The sequence below is a fragment of the Megalobrama amblycephala genome, linkage group LG20, assembly GCF_018812025.1.
Source record: "Megalobrama amblycephala isolate DHTTF-2021 linkage group LG20, ASM1881202v1, whole genome shotgun sequence".
Lineage (NCBI taxonomy): Eukaryota > Metazoa > Chordata > Actinopteri > Cypriniformes > Xenocyprididae > Megalobrama > Megalobrama amblycephala.
Window position 1 is genome coordinate 25,656,526 of NC_063063.1, and position 20,191 is coordinate 25,676,716.

The 20,191-nt window shown below is 36.1% G+C and overlaps 1 protein-coding gene across 1 annotated transcript; it reads right to left on the bottom strand.

Moving 5' to 3' along the window:
• Nucleotides 1-8,111: 8,111 nt before the first annotated feature.
• Nucleotides 8,112-15,166, bottom strand: tekt3 (tektin 3). The gene is made up of 8 exons (XM_048171544.1): nucleotides 14,948-15,166; nucleotides 13,714-14,312; nucleotides 12,850-12,933; nucleotides 12,096-12,166; nucleotides 11,827-11,970; nucleotides 11,421-11,643; nucleotides 8,680-8,834; nucleotides 8,112-8,542 (listed from the first exon to the last, which is right to left on the bottom strand). The coding sequence occupies exons 2-8, from the start codon at nucleotides 14,284-14,286 to the stop codon at nucleotides 8,326-8,328; spliced, it is 1,467 nt and encodes a 488-aa protein (XP_048027501.1). The 5' UTR covers nucleotides 14,287-14,312; nucleotides 14,948-15,166; the 3' UTR covers nucleotides 8,112-8,325.
• Between the last annotated feature and the right edge of the window lie 5,025 nt (nucleotides 15,167-20,191).

Here is a 20,191-nt window from a genome sequence, read left to right on the forward strand (position 1 = left end):
ACACTGAACAAGTTTCATTGAAGAATGAGTCAGACTTTAAAGGATCTACTAGGGAATAAACATCATGAGCAAAAAGATGGTTGTAGCTCCTAAAGAAAGTGTGCATACAGTTAAGGCAGTTTAAAAACGACTAGCAGACTATCTGTGGGAATAAAAACAAATGATCCCTTTTATGACTCGAGGGAAGAGTGTAAATAAAGGACTTTCAAGGACTGCACAGATGTTTGGTTACTATTATACTCATTCAGACCTGTCATCATGTTTTCATTATGAGCACTAAGCTCACACATACAGCACCTAGACAGTGTACAATATGAGACACCAACCCAACACAAGCATATAGCCTTATATTCATGTATTTGTATCTGGCCTCTCAATCTCACTTCCCCTAGTTCCCATTTTGATGTTGTGTGTCACACTTCCTGCAGTTTCCCTGGAGACGAAGCCATAAATAAACACCAGCAGATAGTATAAAAGCAGAGGCTGGACGCTTGAATCATCCCACAGCATGATTCAGCAGGAGACAGAGAGAATGGAAGAGACACCGTCCGCAAAATTAGCTTCCTTTTCTTCTAAACTGGCTGTCGATATGATGTTCATTTAACCAATCAATCAGATGGAGCCCTCAGACATTTCTGTAGACTTGTGTCTACAGTGGGGGGGGGGGGGAGTTCCTGGGACAAATTGTTCTGGGTAATTTCGGTGGAAAAGCGGCTTAACAGTTTTTTAAATGTTTAAATTCTTGTTTCGGAATGTTCAGAAAACATTCAGAAGTAACATTCGCAAAATGTTCACTACATTGGAACATTAGGGAAACGTTCTCAGAACATTTGTTTGTTAGCTGGGTGGCGTTAATTTAGAGTGCTAGGAGGTTGATAATCCTGTAAAACGTCATATGAATGAAGACGTTTGAGGTCACACAATCATGAATAGCAGGGATTCCCTTTCTACCCGTTGTGCTGTGGTCTAACTGCAGTTGAACAGGGCAGTTGGGTCTGCATATCTTGTCTACTTCAGATTTCCTGTTTTATGTTACGAATGTACCAGCTAATCATTCTGTGGTTTGAGGGCAACCAATTCAAGGAAAACATTCTCTCTCCTTTTTTCATTGTACTCTGTACAGCTTTATTGTTGTAGAATGTGAACTATTTCCTGACACAGAATACATCCTTTAGTTCAGCCCTGCACTCATTCAATGCTGAGGTCATTATCATTATTGGATGCACCTGAAATATATTGTATTATGTCACAGACTGGTGCCACTGTTACTATGGTAGCAAATTTAGTAGATAGATATGACAATGTAGAAGAGTCTGTATATTTATTTGCAGAAATGAAAGTACAATGCATTTTGTGCTGTTTTCAGGGAATCATGTCAGATATACACTACTTATCAAAAGAGTCAGTAAGTTTTTTTTTTTTTTTTCAAATGTTTTTGAAGGAAATATCTTATGGTTAACAAGCTGGCATATATTTGATAAAAAATACAATAAAAGTAATTTTGCAGCATCATTACTCCAGTCTTCAGTGTCACATGATCCGTCAGAAATTGTTCTAATATGCTGATTTTTTTGAAATATGTCATGATACATTTGATATTTTTTTGAGGATACATTTTTTTGATATATATATTTTTAAGATTCTTTGATGAATTACGGAAGAGGATTAGGGCCAAGCAATAATAAAAAAATAAAACCATCTCGAGATTAAAGTTGTTAAATTTCGAGAAAAATCTCGTAAAATTTCGAGAAAAAGGTCGAGATAAAATGTTGAGAATAAAGTCATTAAATTACGAGAAAAAACTCGTTAAATTTCAAGAAAAAGGTCGAGATAAAATGTTGAGAATAAACTCATTAAATTACGAGAAAAAACATAAAATTTTGAGAAAAATGTCGTTAAATTTCGAGAAAAAAGTCGAGATAAAATGTTGAGAATAAAGTCATTAAATTACGAGAAAAATGACGTTAAATTACGAGAACAAACTCGTTAAATTTCGAGAAAAAAGTCGAGATAAAATGTTGAGAATAAAGTCATTAAATTACGAGAAAAAAGTAATTAAATTACGAGAATAAAGTAATTAAATTACGAGAAAAAAATCATTAAATTACGAGAACAAATTCGTTAAATTACGAGAATAAATTCGTTAATTTAATGACTTTATTGTCAACATTTTATCTCGACTTTTTTCTCGAAATTTAACGACATTTTTCTTATAATTTAATGAATTTGTTCTCGTAATTTAACAACTTTTTTCTCATAATTTAATGACTTTATTCTCAACATTTTATCTCGACTTTTTTCTCGAAATTTAACGAGTTTTTTTCTTGTAATTTAACAAGTTTATTCTCAACATTTAATCTCGACTTTTTTCTTGAAATTTAACGAGTTTTTTCTCGTAATTTAACAACTTTAATCTCAAGATGTTTTTTTTATTTTTTATTATTGCTTGGCCCTAATCCTCTTCTGTAATGAATAGACAGTTAAAATAACAGCATTTATTTTAAATATACATTTTTGTAACATTTTAAATGTATTTTACAGCCACAATTTATTTCAAAATAATAATAATAAAAAAATCTTACAGACCCCAAACCTTTGAATGGTAATGATTTTTTTTTTTTTTTTTTACAAAAAATATATTTAGGTGGTACCATGTTAGAATTATGGTATCTATTTCAATTTCAGTGTATTTATATAATGCTTTTTACAGTATTGTCCCAAATCAGCTTTACAAAGAATTATATAATATAAAAGTGTTTTAGATATACCATGGTGCTGATTAAATTGAATGGCATTTACACAGCTCTCCAAAGTACTTAAAAGAATACCATGATACTGTTATGGTGTATGTCCAAACCATGGTACTCCTTTTCTAAAGTAAAAAAAAGTTAAGTTCAAGTTCTGTCCCTTTAAATAAAAGTGGCAAAATATGTTTTTGCAATTTTCTCAGCTACACCAAATCAACAATGATAATATCTTGATATGAAAGAGGATATTATAATCCCTGTGTAATTGTACGTCCTCTACAGAGAGATGTGAAAATCTAATGAGAGGACTCTAATGAGAAAAGAGTTGGCTGGCTGGTTGGAAGTTAAAAATAAAGCCTGAATATGTCAAGACTCTAGTGAAGATTCCAGAGTACATTCTCTGAGGACAGGGTTAAGAGGAGAGGGCTAAGGCCAGTTATTTTTGTGTCCACTGAATCGTATGTTTTGTTGAGGAGGGAAAAGCATGCACGTCCACAGTTAAATTTTGAGCTTGAGGTATGTGGTCTTGACATAGATGTAAAGAAAAAGAGTGAAAGAGAGAGAGACGGTGGAACAAGAGAACCTCTCCTCTGTCAGTAACTCTAATTATGTAATGCTGAGAGATTTTAAGAGCTCAGTAATGTGAAATACACAATGGTAGAGACTGTTTGAGAAAGAGTGGGCTCTGGATTGCTTTCTGGAATGGAGAGAAGGGAGGATAGATATGTCAGGGGAGTGATAATTGGGAATGGAAACGTCCTCCTTGTACTTACGGTCATACATATTTTCTACTCAAAACTACATTTGCTACATTACTAATAAAGTGACAACGTTTACTTCTTTATGTATTTACACAACCAAATAGTTTTCATAGCGGTTGTGAAAAGAACACTACTAAATGTCATCACTATTGACTATACAGCGTGAAGGCTAAACTAAAACTGTACAGAACTATCTGACACAATATTGGCAGTTACTTTATCTATTTTTGCTTCGCCAACTATTTCCAAACAAAGAAACAGCTGAACTATTAATGTGTCTCCGAGCAACACAGGTTGAGTGAATGATTTAACGACCCACAAGTCTGTTTTGTTCCTGAATCTGTGTTTTTAAACGAATTGCTTGAGTGAATAATTCAACGATTCACACATATCAGTCTCTTTTATTCCTAAATGAATGTTTTTGAATGAATCACTTTAATGAATGATTAAATGGTTCATGGTATCTTTCGTTGCTGAACGAATGAATGTTTTTGAACGAATTGAGTGAATAATTAAATAGTTTATGCATAAGTCACTTTTGTTCCTGAATCAACAAGGCTGCGTCTGAAATTCTTGAGTAGGTACTTATTCTGAATAAGTAATTACTTCACAACCATATGTCTAAAAAAGTATGTTCTATATAGTATGAATGTGTAGAGTATGAATGTAATCCAGACGCACTACATTCGCCATGCTGTCATTATCATGTGACGTCACTGGTCCCACTTTATATTAAGTGGCCTTAACTACTATGTACTTACATCAAAAAATAAGTACAATGTACTTATTGGGTTCATATTGAATTGCAAAACACTTTTGCTGCTATTGAGGTGGGATACTGTTAAGGTTAGGGAAAGCTTTGGTGGTATGGGTAGGTTTAAGGGTAGGGGTAAGGTGTAAGGGATGGGTCAACTGTGTAAATATAAATGTAATAACAGAAATTAATTACAGATGTAATTACAATTCGGACATACTTATTTTGTCAAATACTGTTTTTTGCCTGCTATATAATAGGGAAGTATGCGATTTCGGATGTCACAATATAACTTGCAAAAAAGTCCCATCAGCAATCTTGGAACGTCGCTCAGCTAATCCACCTTGAGGACCATAACTAACTGTTGTATAATTCAACACCTCATCATATTATGTTGATTCACGAGCAACTCTATGAGCCCGTTCTTTTTAATCATTCAGTCAAAAAGACTTACAAATCAGTCCCTCAAATGTGCTAAACGACTTATAATGGTATCAGAATCGTTAAGTGGAGTTTGAATCAGAACCAGAGTCATGAAGAGTCACTTCAACCTCAGTTTGACTTTGAATGAAGTTGAAAGTCTCACACACAGTCCATGGCATTTCTATTGACCTCAACGACTTTCAAAGTTCACACTTTTTCCCCAGTGTCCAGCTGTGTTTGGACCACACTGAGATTCAAACTGTTACATGAATAAAACTTGTTGGCAAATATCATGGTCTAAAGTGGTGGTCTGTGTGTAAAACTCATTGAGAAGAGAACCGTGGGATCCAACTTAAATTTCAGGCACAGCTGGCCACCGGATGACTCTCCTGGGCTGGCAGAGCCCACTCTAATGTTTTGTCTGTATGTTTTCTTTGCTGGAAACCATGAGAACCACACTTCAGATGTGACAGTAAGGTGGCGAATGAAGCCAGGCTGACACTGAAAACTGACCAGCAGGTTTTACAACCTTCTCATAACTCAACATGAAGATTCTATAAATCCTGAAATGCAAATAATATCTACGAGAAAATTGCCAAACCATTCAGCAGTAAATAACACATATTATAAGGTCTCCAGAATCTCCTTCTTATGTCAACATCCGATCAAACAGAGTCATATTTGTCTTAAGCAACACATTCCTGCAATATTTCAAAGGTCAGGGTTGGTTATTCGAATCAGGCTCTGGAACGGAGCTCTCATTCAGACGTGCAGAAAACAGTATTGCTCCTGTCTTATGATTGTAGCAAACATCTAAGACTCTGAGGACCACTGTGTACTCAGTATAGTCAGAAAGGCTTTCACAGCCATGATAAGAAACCTGAAAAGAAGAGAGAACTGGGGATTTCAATATTTACTTGGTGCATTGCTTTCTTTGGCAGCAGACAGGATAAGAGAACAGTCAGTCACTGAAGGGGAAAACTGATGTGATGTGTTGTTAGATGTTATTTTGGAACCAGAAGAATGAAGGCTGAGGGCCCAAAATGAGCAATCCATGAGCTGACAAAATAGTGTTTCTGAGCAAGGCATTCACACGGGGTTGCTCAAAAGAGGCTGTTCCTTTAAGTGTACTGTCAGTTACTTGGGATAAAAATGTAATCAAAATGACTTGCATGCAACCTACATACATATGAGTCGGTAACATTTTTTTCATGTTTTTGCTCACCAAGGCTGCATTTATTTGATTAAAAAATACAGTAAACGCATACTTTTATGAAATACTATTTAAAACAACTTAACATTTTTAAGATATTTTAAATGTAATGGCAATGCATTTCTTATTGTTTTCAATGTTGAAAACTACAGAGCCCATAATGTGGGTACAAAAAATTTACCCACAATGTAATTAACAATTCGTTCCCATGACTTACTAATACGTCAGCAAGTTTTACAAATTCATTCCCTTGTTTTAAGTAAATTGAGTGCACAATATAACAATTTGTTTCTTTGATTTACTAAATCATGGCCACATTGTACTAATTTGTTCTCTTGTTTTAGTTAAATCAAAACAAGCAAACAAATTATTTCAACGTGGCCATGATTTACTAAAACGAGAGAACGAATTCTTAATTTATGGCCACGATATTTGTTCCACATGTCATGTGCGGGTCTCCATAGTTCGCAGTTCTGCTTAATATTTTAAATCATTATGCATTTTTTCTGAATTCTTTGATGATTAGAAAGTTCAAAAGAACAGCATTTATTTGAAATTTAAAATTGTCATAACACTGTAAATGGCACTTTTAATCAATTTAATGAATCCTTGCTGTATTAATGCAAAATTTGTGTTTATTTATTTATTTTTTTATTTGTTAAGGAATTTTAGGAGAAAATTCACAGACAAAACTGATACTCAACTGAACTATAACATAATCTCCATAAATCTCCATTGCTCTATGTGTTTATATTTAGATAAGCATGTTTTCAAAAAGTGCATAACTCTCTGTTCTTAGGGATGCACCTACATAATCTCAAGTGCATCTTGTTCTGTTAAACAGTCCGACTACAGAGCAGACTTTGATTTATAAGTAAAGAGTTTGAAAGTGTGTGTTTTAGCAGAACACCAATGTGTTGTTTAAAGGAGCAAACACATTCCCCCTCTGAATCAATAAACCCAGATGCTGTGTGTATACTTAACAATGCGTCTGCTTGCCTGTGGCATCTGTTTCTGAAGTGTGTGTTTGTACTTCAGAAGAACGTGAGAACTATACAGCTCCTCTGTGCTTTTGGGGAAGTGTGGATTGAAGATCACTTATCAGTGACAGCCCTCAAGTGGACCTCTGAACTAAACAAACAAAAGCAAGGTGTCGTGTCCACTGTCTGCAAACTGTTAGAGTCATGTCGCACCTGAGCAGAAATCAAACCAGTTTACAATCTCAGTTCAACAGATGTCTGGAGCTCTTACGATCGCTGATGAACTGAGCTTTGTATTATACTCATTATTAATGTTTGCTAATAAGACTAACCAGGATTATACTAATATGATTAAAGGTGCATTCACTGCTTAAATCAAACCTTAATGGTCATTTTCAAAGAACACTACACAAAAAATATTATGTTGTTTTTTTCATGAAACAAGTTTTTCTCTAAACTTAACATCTACGTCAAAACACTATAATCATGCATGGTAAATATCAAATTGATTTGTGCTAATAAAGTTACTTCACTAAAGGGCAATTTTACTATTTTCTAGCAGTTCAGGGATTATTGATTTATCCAGACAGGCAAAGTACAAGAGACAATCAATTCTAATCATTATGGTGTGTTTAAAGGTGGTACAGATGATGTTTTGTTTGATACATTTTTGCAATATTACTTGAAACTGTCTTTACTAACTGATAAAAGACTATTTATTAGGTGCACTGAAAGTAATAATATTAATATACATCATCTGTGCACGAGGTAGGGCCTTAAAAACATCAGCCAATCGTTTACGCGATTGGCCCTCTGGCTTGTCAATCACTGCCATGACGTTCCTTGTGAGAGACGCACGGCTGCGCGCTCTAGTAACTTTCCACACTCCGCATGCAGTGTTTTTGTCAGGAGACAGGAGTAACAACTGCAGATTATGAGTTACCTGCGGTGAGTCCGACATAATGAATCCACTAAGTGTGTGCGCGGCTTAACGATTGTAAGGCTGATTATGAATGTAAATGGATACTTATGACTGATCGCGCTCAAACGCGTCCAGTCAGAGCCAGTTGCGTTCAGTCTGCGATTACAGTCGGTGTTCAAATTCCATGTGAAAGAATATAAATCTGCTTCAGGAGCAGGAAACAATCGCTGTATGTTGAGCACAGTCAGAATGTTTTAGCTAGTCGTTAAATGTGTGCCCGGCTTAATAACACAGCGAATGCCCGTGGTAAACAAACACTCGTGCACGAGTTTTGGGAGGCGTTCACTTGAAATGAGCTGTGAAGGAGGGGGGTTGTTCTTCCGCATGCGCTCATTTCAAAAACTCAGTCGACGAAAACATCCCCTGTACCACCTTTAACCTAACAGAGAGAGGTGAATGAAGCAATAATAGTGAGGTATAAGATGTCAACTAAGTAGAAACTGTCAAGCTGTTCTGACACTAATCTTAGGTATATCCGACTAGACGAGGAGTGCTGGGAAAGCTCTTCCTCATGCTCATGCATTTTTCCTGATCCAGGAACAGAGAGTTGGCTTTGATTGACAGGTCATGCTCCAGAGCAACTTTCGTCTTCACCAGGGTCTGCAGAGTGTTCTCGGCCTCCATCAATCTCTCTCTCAGCTTATGAATGGTGTCTTCAATCTCCCTCACCTCTGTAATCAACCTGAGAGAAAGGGAAAGACAAGGAGAACAGAGCTTTTTGCGTCTGATTTCGCAAAACATAAGTTGTCTGTATATGTACCGAGACATTTTCATGGCAAATAACACAAATATTGGACTTTAGTGACTTAAATAGGTTACCTATGGTGAGGGTTGTCTCTGCAGAGTTCGACATTGGGTCTGCGAGACCTCTCTTCCAGGCGGGTTTGGGCCACTTTAAGTGGGTTCTCTTTGTCTCGGATTGCCTTTTTTAAAGCTTCAATCAGCATCTCGGTCTGGAAGATTTCCTGAAGGGTCTGGAAACAAGAAAGCAAGAGAGAGAAAGAGAGTTGATTGAATAAGTGACAAAGTCACTTATTCTCTGTGTCTGACTTCCAAACCCTTCTCAAAGTTAAAACGGTCCAGTCAGGTACACTTATTTCTAACTGTATATATTGTATATATCATAATTGACAGTCTAAAGCACTTTAATCTGAAATTAGGTTGGTATTGCTCTATTCTGGGCAAATTTCCCACCAACCCACACAGCCATGCCAGGACAAAGTGGAGAGAGCAGAAATTTAGAAATTGAACCTCAAGGTAAGCAGAACTATTTTATTTTATTTTATTTTATTGTATTATCACAATAATAAATTTGTGAATTACTTAATAGAGTTCAAATTGCCACAACACATATTTATTAATATGATTTAATTAGTTCTTTACAGAAGATGTAATTCTACAAATTGTCTTGCTATTGTTTGCCAAGCTATAGAGTAAATTTGTAAAAAATATTTAAGAAACTGTTGAATAAAGTTGTCATTTTTGTTTTGTTTTTGAGCACAAAAAGTATTCTCATCGCTTCATAACATTAGGGTTGAACCACTGTAGTCACATGGACTATTTTATCGATGTCTTTACTACCTGTCTGGGCCTTGAAAGGTGCAATGACATTGCTGCGTGGTTCAGAAACCCCCGGATTTCATCAAAAATATCTTAATTTATGTTCCAAAGATGAATGAAGGTCTTACGGGTTTGGACATGAGGGTGGGTAATTAATGACAGAAATTTCATTTTTGCGTGAACTAACCCTTTAAATTAACTTCAATACGCCTTTAAACTGATTGATGTGTAAGGGGTCTGAAAGGGCTTTAGTTTGTTCTGTATTATCCACCTAAATACATAATGGTCATAAAAAATATTCAGGATCAAGTGTCTAGTTACAGAGACATCTCTTACATAGACACACAGTCCCTCACAACCATTTTTTGATGTAATCTCATTTTGACCAATCACCATCATGAATGAAGGTTGTTTATTGGTTACCATATGCCTCTGATAACAGCCGTCAAGAGCTTAAAGTTTATGGACAGCTGACAGAGCTTCTTCATGCCCTTCATTAACCTCCTCTACAATAGACTCCAGTGTTTAGAGCTTCCCGTCTACATCTTTATACAGCTTACACAAGCAGACAAGGAAAACGCCATTTATTTTGGGTCCGGTCCAGTCAAAGTGAAGTAAGTAAGGAGGAAGTAGGATAGATTCTATTATTACTAAACCACAGGAGAAGAATATAGTGTTATTCCAGTTTGCATACCTTAAAGGTGCCATAGAATTAAAAATTGAATTTATCTTGGCATAGTTGAATAACAAGAGTTCAGTACATGGAAATGACATACAGTGAGGCTCAAACTCCATTGTTTCCTCCTTCTTATATAAATCTCATTTGTTTAAAAGACCTCCGAAGAACAGGCGAATCTCAACATGACACCGACTGTTACGTAACAGTCAGGGTGTACGCCACCAATATTTGCATATGCCAGCTCATGTTCAAGCATTAGACAAGGGCAAAACGTCTGGATCTGTGCACAGCTGAATCATCAGACTAGGTAAGCAAGCAAGAACAACAGCGAAAAATGGCAGATGGAGCAATAATAACTGACATGATCCATGATATCATGATATTTTTAGTGATATGTGTAAATTGTCTTTCTAAATGTTTCGTTAGCATGTTGCTAATGTACTGTTAAATGTGGTTAAAGTTACCATCGTTTCTTACTGTATTCACGGAGACAAGACTGTTGTTATTTTCATTTTTTAAACACTTGCAGTCTGTATAATTCATAAACACAACTTCATTCTTTATAAATCTCTCCAACAGTGTGTAATGTTAGCTTTAGCCACAGAGCACTATCAAACTCATTCAGAATCAAATGTAAACATCCAAATAAATACAATACTTACGCGATTAGACATGCTGCATGACGAACACTTTGTAAAGATCCATTTTGAGGGTTATATTAGCTGTGTGAACTTTGTTTATGCTGTTAAAGGCAAACACGAGCTCCGTGGGCGGGGAGCGTGAGCATTTAAAGGGGCCGCAGCCTAAATCGGCTCATATTTAATGATACCCCAAAATTAATTAAAAAAATCTATGGGGTATTTTGAGCTGAAACTTCACAGACACATTCAGGGGACACCTTAGACTTATATTACATCTTTTAAAAAGACATTCTACGGCACTTTTAAGATAAAAGTATACTGTCAAAAGTGACTGAAGGACCTGGATCATTTTAGTTTGACATACATGTATTTATGTATTGATTGACTGATGCACATTACAATGTGGATTGTTTTGTGAACCTGTTGAGACCCCCTTTTTTATGCAAAAATTTGACTAACATACTTTTTGTATCTATAATAATTCTATGTGACTGTTTTGACTATTGACTTCTTTATTTTGCAATTTTCAAATTCCTACTTACATTTACTATAACATATCACGCTTTTGGGACAACTAACAGCTAAAACCTCAATTATTAGCCAGTTTTCACTTGATTTGACTTCCTAGAACCGAAATGAGCGGATAAAAGTAATGACAATGTTCAGCATCCTGCGGTTACCTTGGCCAGGTGAGTTTGCAGACTGTTCTTGGTGTCTGCCGTCTCAGAGATACGGTTGGTGAATGACACGTTCACGGTGTTAAACTGGTTCCACATCTCGTTTGAAGTGGCATTGAGCAGAATCTCAATCTCATCACGGAGTTTGTGAGATGCTGCGCGTTGGCTCTGAGAATGCAGGATGTTGTCGTCGGTGAACTTTGACCAGGAGTCTGGAAGACTGATACTGAGGAGACATAAAGTGTGGCAATGAAAATGAATTGCCACTAAAGTGAAATTACTGAACCTAAACATATATGAGCTCCATAAAAATGAAGAAAATTTCAGACGGCACTTAGAGGCTTTTGCATCTGAAGTTTTCATATACTTCACTTTTTTTTCTTTTTTTTTTTTATCAAATAAAACTCACGATGGGTCCAGGCGATCAATTCCTCTATAGTAGCTGATTCCATCAGAGGTGTTTCTGAGATGGTGACACCTGTCATCGATTCTCTGTGCTGTGACCTTGTCACTCAAATCTCTCTCTAGTTCATGCTGTGCTGCACGATTCGACCTGAGGATATTAATCAGTATAACCACATGCATTGTGTTTCAAAGACACCTTGATCAATTGTTAATCTTCAAGTATGTCATTCAAAATTGACCATTAGAAAGCAAAATTGTATCTTAGAGACTCACGCTAGTTGAGCAATAGCTCGCTCTAAATGTCGCCTCATTCTCTCCTGACATGACTTAATCACCTCCACTTCCTGCAAAATTGCAAAATTAACTTTAGCCAAAAATAGGAAATATGACTAGTTAGCATTTTTTTTATGTGAGTTCATGGATTGATTTATAATTGTGACATAAAACACAGCTTACTTGGAAATGAGTTTCCTTGGACAATGATAAGTTATGTACGGTTTGTGGTCATTATATAAAATATTTGACCCCAGATTGCTCAGAATGGACTCTTTTCACATTTGGGGGGTTTTTAGAAGCGGAAGTTGTAATAGTTGGGTAAACTTCTATAATGGTGAATGAGAATTACAATAAATATATTAGGTTTTTTTACGTTCCTAAAGCAAAAGAAAAAATGTCAAATTTGCCTCAATCTACTCAATCTATGTTTTATTCATCGTTCTGAATCGGATCAGTACAAAATCTTTGACAAAAACATGATTTTCTCAGCTTTGTTCAAAATGTTGCTTTTTTATGAAACTTCCCATACATTCAAGTGCTGATAAAAAAGAATGCATGAAGCTATAGGTTGGTCCACTGACCAATCAAAATCACATATTCCAGAGAGCCATGTATTACATTTTATGTAAATAGAAAATACAATGCTTAAGAAAGCCCCTCGCAAAATCCTTGATTCGTTATTTGAGCTTTTGTTTTTTTGGTTTCAGGTGTTTCAGGTTATGTGTTGAGATGAAGGCTCAGGTGACCTTACCTTAATCAAATCTTTCTCTACATCGTCATGAACCAGATCAATGGACATCCGTTTCTCCCTGTGGAACAAACATTCCTGAGACACCTGGAGAGGGAAGAAAGTGATTAATGTAGATAATTCAATATCTATTTAATTTTATTTTATTTTATTTAGAACATATTTTTTTATTTTATTTATTTATTTTATTATAATATATTACAGCGTTCAGAACAGATATACTATGGCTGCAAAGCAACACCGAACGACAAATGCTGTTTTACTGAATACAGGACATCACATAAACCTCCTCACTCAAAATATGAACGGAAACGGAAGCTCTAGTAAACAATCGCATCACTATGGGAACGTCTTGTGATCATTCTCGTGGTTAGTCCTGTGAGGTGACGGCAGTGGCACTACACTAATTTGGAACTCATCCAGCACAATACTAGTAGTCACCATGTTTTGGTGTGGTCTCTATAGAAACAGTCTCTTACTGTGACTCAGACGGGTAACTCTGTAAAGACAGAGGTGGAACACATTGAGGTCATTGTAGATCTAGTGCTCAGTGTGATTCATTGTGTATATCTTACACCCCACTAGGTTCTGTTACCAAGTGGTTTCTAACAATGGGTCACCTGACACTCAGCTGTGGGCTTTTCTATAGTTACTGGGTCTTTAGCTGTCACCGTGACCCAAATTAGGTGTGCAACTGACAGTTTACCAAGCACTGATGGAATATTTGTTGCAATAGTAAAAATATGAAATGTTTCGAGAGGTGAAATGTGCAAATGTGCTGTTTTAGCATTTTTTTTTCTATTCTGTGACAGATTATATATATATATATATATGTTATTATTATTATTAAATAGATAAATATATCACCTGCAGTGGCCCTTCTGTCTCAGCTAGTGCTCTTTCCAGCCTTCTCTTTACATCTGTCAGTGCTGATATCTCTGTCACCATGTTGTCTATCTCATGATTGAGCTCAGACCTCCAGAAGCTGATGTCATTCAGTCTTTCTCCGATGTTCTTGCTAGTGGTGTCCTGAGTTCTGCGAGTCAGCTGGTCCTTATCCTGAATCAGTCGAATCGTGTCCCTCCGAAGCCTTTCAGCACTGTTCCGGGACGACTCAGACTCCCTGTAGTTACTCTGGTTAGACTTGTACCAGTCCTCTGGCATGTATCGTGTGCTGAGAGCCGTCCTATTAGAGGGGTAGAACATGGTTTTGGCCCGGACTAAGTCCAGGTTGTCTCTTTGAAGTGCTGATACAGTCGGGATAGCGCTGCCACTTCTAAAGTAAGAATTAGTCCTCCAGGGCATGTTTGAATTCTGGTTGAGGGTAAGGGCTGGCTGGTGGCTCCTATAACTGGATGCTGTGGTGGATATGGCCGGCAGGAAGTGGCTGGTTTTGGGCCGAGCATAAGTGGCCATCTGGGTGGATCCAATTAGCTCCATGTGTCAATCAATTAGCCACCTTTTCCCTGGGAAATAGAACAAAATTTGCTTTGGAATGTGCGTACTGTGGTGAACATTCTGTATCTTAGACATGGATATTTGGGCATTCGCCCTGATATCAGACTGCATTGAGGTGAAAATGTAAAATAAAGCAAATGAAACATTTAAGAAAGAAAGAAAGAAAGAAAGAAAGAAAGAAAGAAAAAGAAATAGCCCTGGTCACAATACAGTATATGGAAATATTATAGATATCAAAGATATCAAAGCTTTACTTAATTTTTGTTCTGAATTAAAGTTATAACTTGTTATTGCAATGCAAGGCATTGGAGAACATTAATATACACTTAGAACAAGTGATGCTTTAAACTCTTTCTTTTGATATATTCTATTCATTTGCGTAGCTGTTAATTTACTTAAGTGCTGAGAGAGACAATATGCAAATATTAGCCTAATTGTAAGTCGCTGCTAAAATGAATACGTGTAAATGCAAATTAAACATTGGGACAGAACATTTGCTTTGCATCGTTTTATATTAATATCTTGTGCAAAATGCGCTAAATTGCATCAAAGAAAAATCAAACTGACTAAATAACTCGAGCAAGATAATCTGTAAACATCTTTATAGGCTATATGAGATTGAATTAAAACGTTCTAAACTCACCGTGTGTTTGAATCTCGTCTGTCCCTCACATGAAGCGCTCGTGCACATGTGTGCAGTCTGTGCACCGTTGACAGGTGTATGCGCGCACCTGTGTGCAGACCTGTGGAGAACTTTACGCATGCGCGAGAGATCTCAAACAGCACTGTTGTGCATTATTGATAGATAATCCATTCACCAGTCGTCATTCCGCGAATCACTTCTTTAAGAGCTCAATCGAAAGCACAGTTATTCAACACTACTTCATCACTAACCAATAGCAACCAAATGCATTGGTAGACAGGGCTATTCGAGATTGTATATATGACTGAGATCACATATGAGATGATATATCAAAATATATATGATTGAGATCGCATATGTATATATATATATATATATATATATATATATATATATATATATATATATATATATATATATATATATATATATGTAAATATCTTGGGTGAAAGGGTCCAGTATATCTGTCTTGATCACCTTTGTCTCTGAACACAAAATATTCTCACTTCATGCTTTCTGGGCATTCATACCCCCTGGTGAGTTATTGCAGTCTCTATCCAGAAACCATTCAGAATACATGAACTAGCAGTAACATAGTTCAGCGGGGTCAAAGTGATCAGCCGTGGATGAACTGGGACAAAGGGTCATTCTGATTCTCTGAGAGACATTATCGTTTGGCATAGCTTCATGCCATTTAATGCCAAGCATGCTACTAAAAGTCCAATGCAATTTGTTTTAATTCATAACAGTGTTTTCATTTGCCACTGTAAAGAGTAGTGAGGCCATTCAGGGCTGATATCTGAGAGTGCAGATAATCTCTGTGTCTGTAGTCTGTTTTTAAATGTGATGATACACTAAAAGCTGAGACTTCAATATGTGATTCCTGAGTGTTTCAGTACTGCTTTTACTTTTGTCTCAACTGACCATCAAACTGAAGGTGTTTGGCATAATGAGACCTAGATCTATGTGCAGGGAAAATAGGCTTTTATGCATTTTTTAGACTAGGAAATGGCACAGTTAATATTTCACAGATGAAATGGGCTCGAGTTCTTGCCGCAGGGGTGTGGCACATCTGGACAGGAAACACAGCTGGAAGTGTGAATGTAAACGTTGAGTGCAAAGCGAGTAGCACCTCTGCTGAAAGCTGTACTGATGTTTCGTCCTGTCTAGAGGATAGTTATAGCATTATTGTTTACATTTTTTCACTGTAAATTATTTAATTTGTTCTGTTTTACTGTATTTTACTGAAAATTACATGAATCTTTTATTAGATCTTTTACAGTTTGTCCCCGTCCGTATATAGTATGGGATAATTACAGTTATTAACAGTTAATTACAGTTAATACAGTTACAGTATAATTACAGTTATTAACCGTTTTTTTTTTTTTTTTTTCCCATTGTGTTTTTACAATATTATACAGTTAAAATTAGACTATTTTTTATATTGTGAGATATCATTACAATTTAAAATAACTGTTTTCTATTTGTATATATTTTTTGTAATTTATTCCTGTGATAGCAAAGCTGAGTTTTCAGTAGCCATTAAATGACAAACTTCTCTCTGGTGACATATGAAGGACTTCTCCAATCAAGAAACCCCACACTGTCATGGCTACCATTATTTGTGTATACAATCATCATCCTGAATGGAGGGAATCTGAGCTATGAATCTGTGAATTAGGTGAGATGACACCTTCTAATTATTGCATGGCCCCCAATACCTCCACTCCCCCTCAACGAGTATAGGTTACAGCTGCCTTATCAAAGATTCATTCAACAGGATGAGCGAAGACTGGCCTGTTTAACACAGCATGATCATCTGTGTGTCCTGTTACAGCCCAGGCTAAGAGACGCACACATACATCCAGGACTTGGCTGGGTGTCGTGTGTTTATTCTGCGCTGGGCTTGTGTCTCTCAGTTCCGAAGAGGGTGTTGACATGTATTGACTCATGCAAAAGGAAAATGAGTCTCTGAGTCTCAGAGTCATTCTTCAAGGCCATTGAATATAAATGTATTGATTCTTATTGAATTAATGTAGCGATTTGTTTTGAAAAAATGTAGCAATTCTTTTGGAATAAATATAGATTGTATCAAATGTGTTTTTAAAAAATGTATTGATGCATTTTGAATAAATGTATTGATTGTTTTTAAATGTATTGATGCATTTTTAAATGTATTGATTTTTTTTTTTGCATGAATGTAGATTGTAAAATATTGTAAAAAAAAAAAAAAAAAAAAAAAACTGTTAAAAACAGTAAATTTAAGGCCTTAGACAATGCACCTTCCTGGGCATCATGCAAGATCCACCGCGGTTGTGGATGTCTGTAAGATGGATGGATCATTGGAGCATGGCAAGGTTGGAGACGGTGCACCTTCCAGGGCATCATGCAAGATCCACCCTGGGTATGGCTGTCTAGAAGTTTGTGAACTTCCAGTGCCACATCAGACCATCGTGAGGCCTGCTCAGAGTGCGTGAGACAGCCTGGGTGAGAGATGAGGTCCGGAATGGAGCTTCAGGGTGCCTGATCTGTTCCCCCCAGGTTGGGAAAAGTCAGATTTGACTGTGACCCTGGATGATCTCTGGGGAACGTAAGGCTTTTCCATCTAGGTATAGTGAAAGTGGGGGAGGTCTAGGAGGGACCTCCAGGGCACGCCTATCTAACCCTTTCAAGCCAGAGTAAGTGGCTCGCCTCTGGTCAAAGCCAGATTCAACCGCGACAATGAGCCCCCGCCGCGGGGTAGGGGGCACGGGTTGGTCCTCTGTGATGGATCACTGGAGCTAGGGTGCTGGTGACATTGTGCCTTCCTGGGCATCGTGCAAGATCCACCATGGGCATGGATGTCTGTAAGATATATAGATCACTGGAACGTGGCAAGGCTGGAGGCAGTGCACCTTCCTGGGCGTTGTGCAAGATCCACCGCGGGTGTGGATGTCTGTAAAAAGAATGGATCACTGGAGCGTGGCAATGACAGAGACGGTGCGCTTTCCTGGGCTTTGTGCAGGATCCACCATGGGTGTGGATGGATGGATGGATGGATGGATGGATGGATGGATGGATGGATGGATGGATGGATGGATGGATGGATGGATGGATGGATGGATGGATGGATGGATGGATGGATGGATGGATGGAGCGTGATGTGTTTTAAATAAATATGTCAAAATTTTTTTAAATAAAGTATTGCTTGTTTTTGAATAAGTGCATTGATACATTTATTCAAAATGTTCTTTTATTAAAGAACATTCAACAGTCAGTACATTTACAATACATCGATACGCTCAAAAACAATCTACATATATTTAAAACCAATCGATACAGCCTCGTAATTGTATAAATTGTTTTTGAATAAATGTAATCTGTTGTTGAATGTATTTGTCAAAAAAGAATCGCTACTTTTTCCAAATGAATCACTACTTTTTCAAAAATGAATCGCTACATTTTTTAACTAAAAAGAATCGTTACTTTTCCCCCAAATGAATCGCTAATTTTTACTAAAAAGAATCGCTATTTCCCCAAAATGAATCGCTACTTTTTACTAAAATGAATCGCTACTTTTTTACTAAAAAGAATCGCTATTTTCCCAAAAGAATCGCTAGTTTTTACTAAAAAGAATCGCTACATTTCCCCCAAACGAATCGATACTTCCCCAAATGAATTGCTAATTTTTACTAAAAAGAATCGCTATTTCCCCCCCAAAAGAATCACTAGTTTTACTAAAAAGAATCGCTACTTTCCCAAATGAATCGCTTCTTTCCCCAAATGAATCGCTACTTTTTTTTAAATAAAAAGAATCACTACTTCGACCAAAAAGAATCGCTAATTTTCTTTTTTTACTAAAAAGAATCACTACTTTTCCCAAAAAGAATCACTACTTTTTTCTTTACTAAAAAGAATTGCTACTTTCCCAAATGAATCGCTACTTTTTACTAAAAGAATCGCTACTTTTTTTACTTAAAAGAATCACTACTTTTCCCAAATGAATAGCTACTTTTTACTAAAAAGAATCGCTACATTCCACAAATGAATCGCTACTTTTCCCAAATGAATCGCTAATTTTTACTAAAAGAATCGCTACTTTTCACAAATGAATCGCTACTTTTTTTTACTAAAAGAATCGCTACTTTTTTAAACTAAAAAGTCACTACTTTTCCCAAATGAATTGCTACATTTTATTAAAAAGAATCGCTTTTTACTAAAAAGAATCGTTACTTTTTACTAAAAGAATCGCTACTTTTTTACGTAAAAGAATCACTACTTTTCCCAAATGAATTGCTTCTTTCCCCAAATGAATCGCTACTTTTTTTAAAATAAAAAGAATCACTACTTCGACCAAAAAGAATCGCTAATTTTCTTTTTTTTTACTAAAAAGAATCACTACTTTCCCAAAAAGAATCACTACTTTTTTCTTTACTAAAAAGAATTGCTACTTTCCCAAATGAATCGCTACTTTTTACTAAAAGAATCGCTACTTTTTTTACTTAAAAGAATCACTACTTTTCCCAAATGAATAGCTACTTTTTACTAAAAAGAATCGCTACATTCCACAAATGAATCGCTACTTTTCCCAAATGAATCGCTACTTTTTACTAAAATAACCGTTACTTTTTACTAAAAGAATTGCTACTTTTCACAAATGAATCGCTAGTTTTTTTTACTAAAAGAATCGCTACTTTTTTAAACTAAAAAGTCACTACTTTTCCCAAATGAATTGCTACATTTTATTAAAAAGAATCGCTTTTTACTAAAAAGAATCGTTACTTTTTACTAAAAGAATCGCTACTTTTTTACGTAAAAGAATCACTACTTTTCCCAAATGAATCGCTACTATTTACTAAAAGGAATCGCTACTTTCCACAAATGAATCGCTACTTTTCACAAATGAATCGCTACTTTTCACAAATGAATCGCTACTTTTTTTTACTAAAAGAATCGATACTTTTTTAAAACTAAAGAGTCACTACTTTTCCCAAATGAATCGCTACTTTTTTTTTAAAATAAAAAGAATCGCTACTTTCCCCAAACGAATCGCTACTTTTTACTAAAAGAATCGCTACTTTTTTTTTAACTTAAAAGCATCACTACTTTTCCCAAATGAATCGCTACTTTTTTTTATACAAAAAAGAATCGCTACCTTCCGCAAATGAATCGCTACTTTTTTTTTTTTACTAAAAGAATCGCTACTTTTCACAAATGAATCGTTACTTTTTATTAAAAAGAATCGCTACTTTCCACAAATGAATC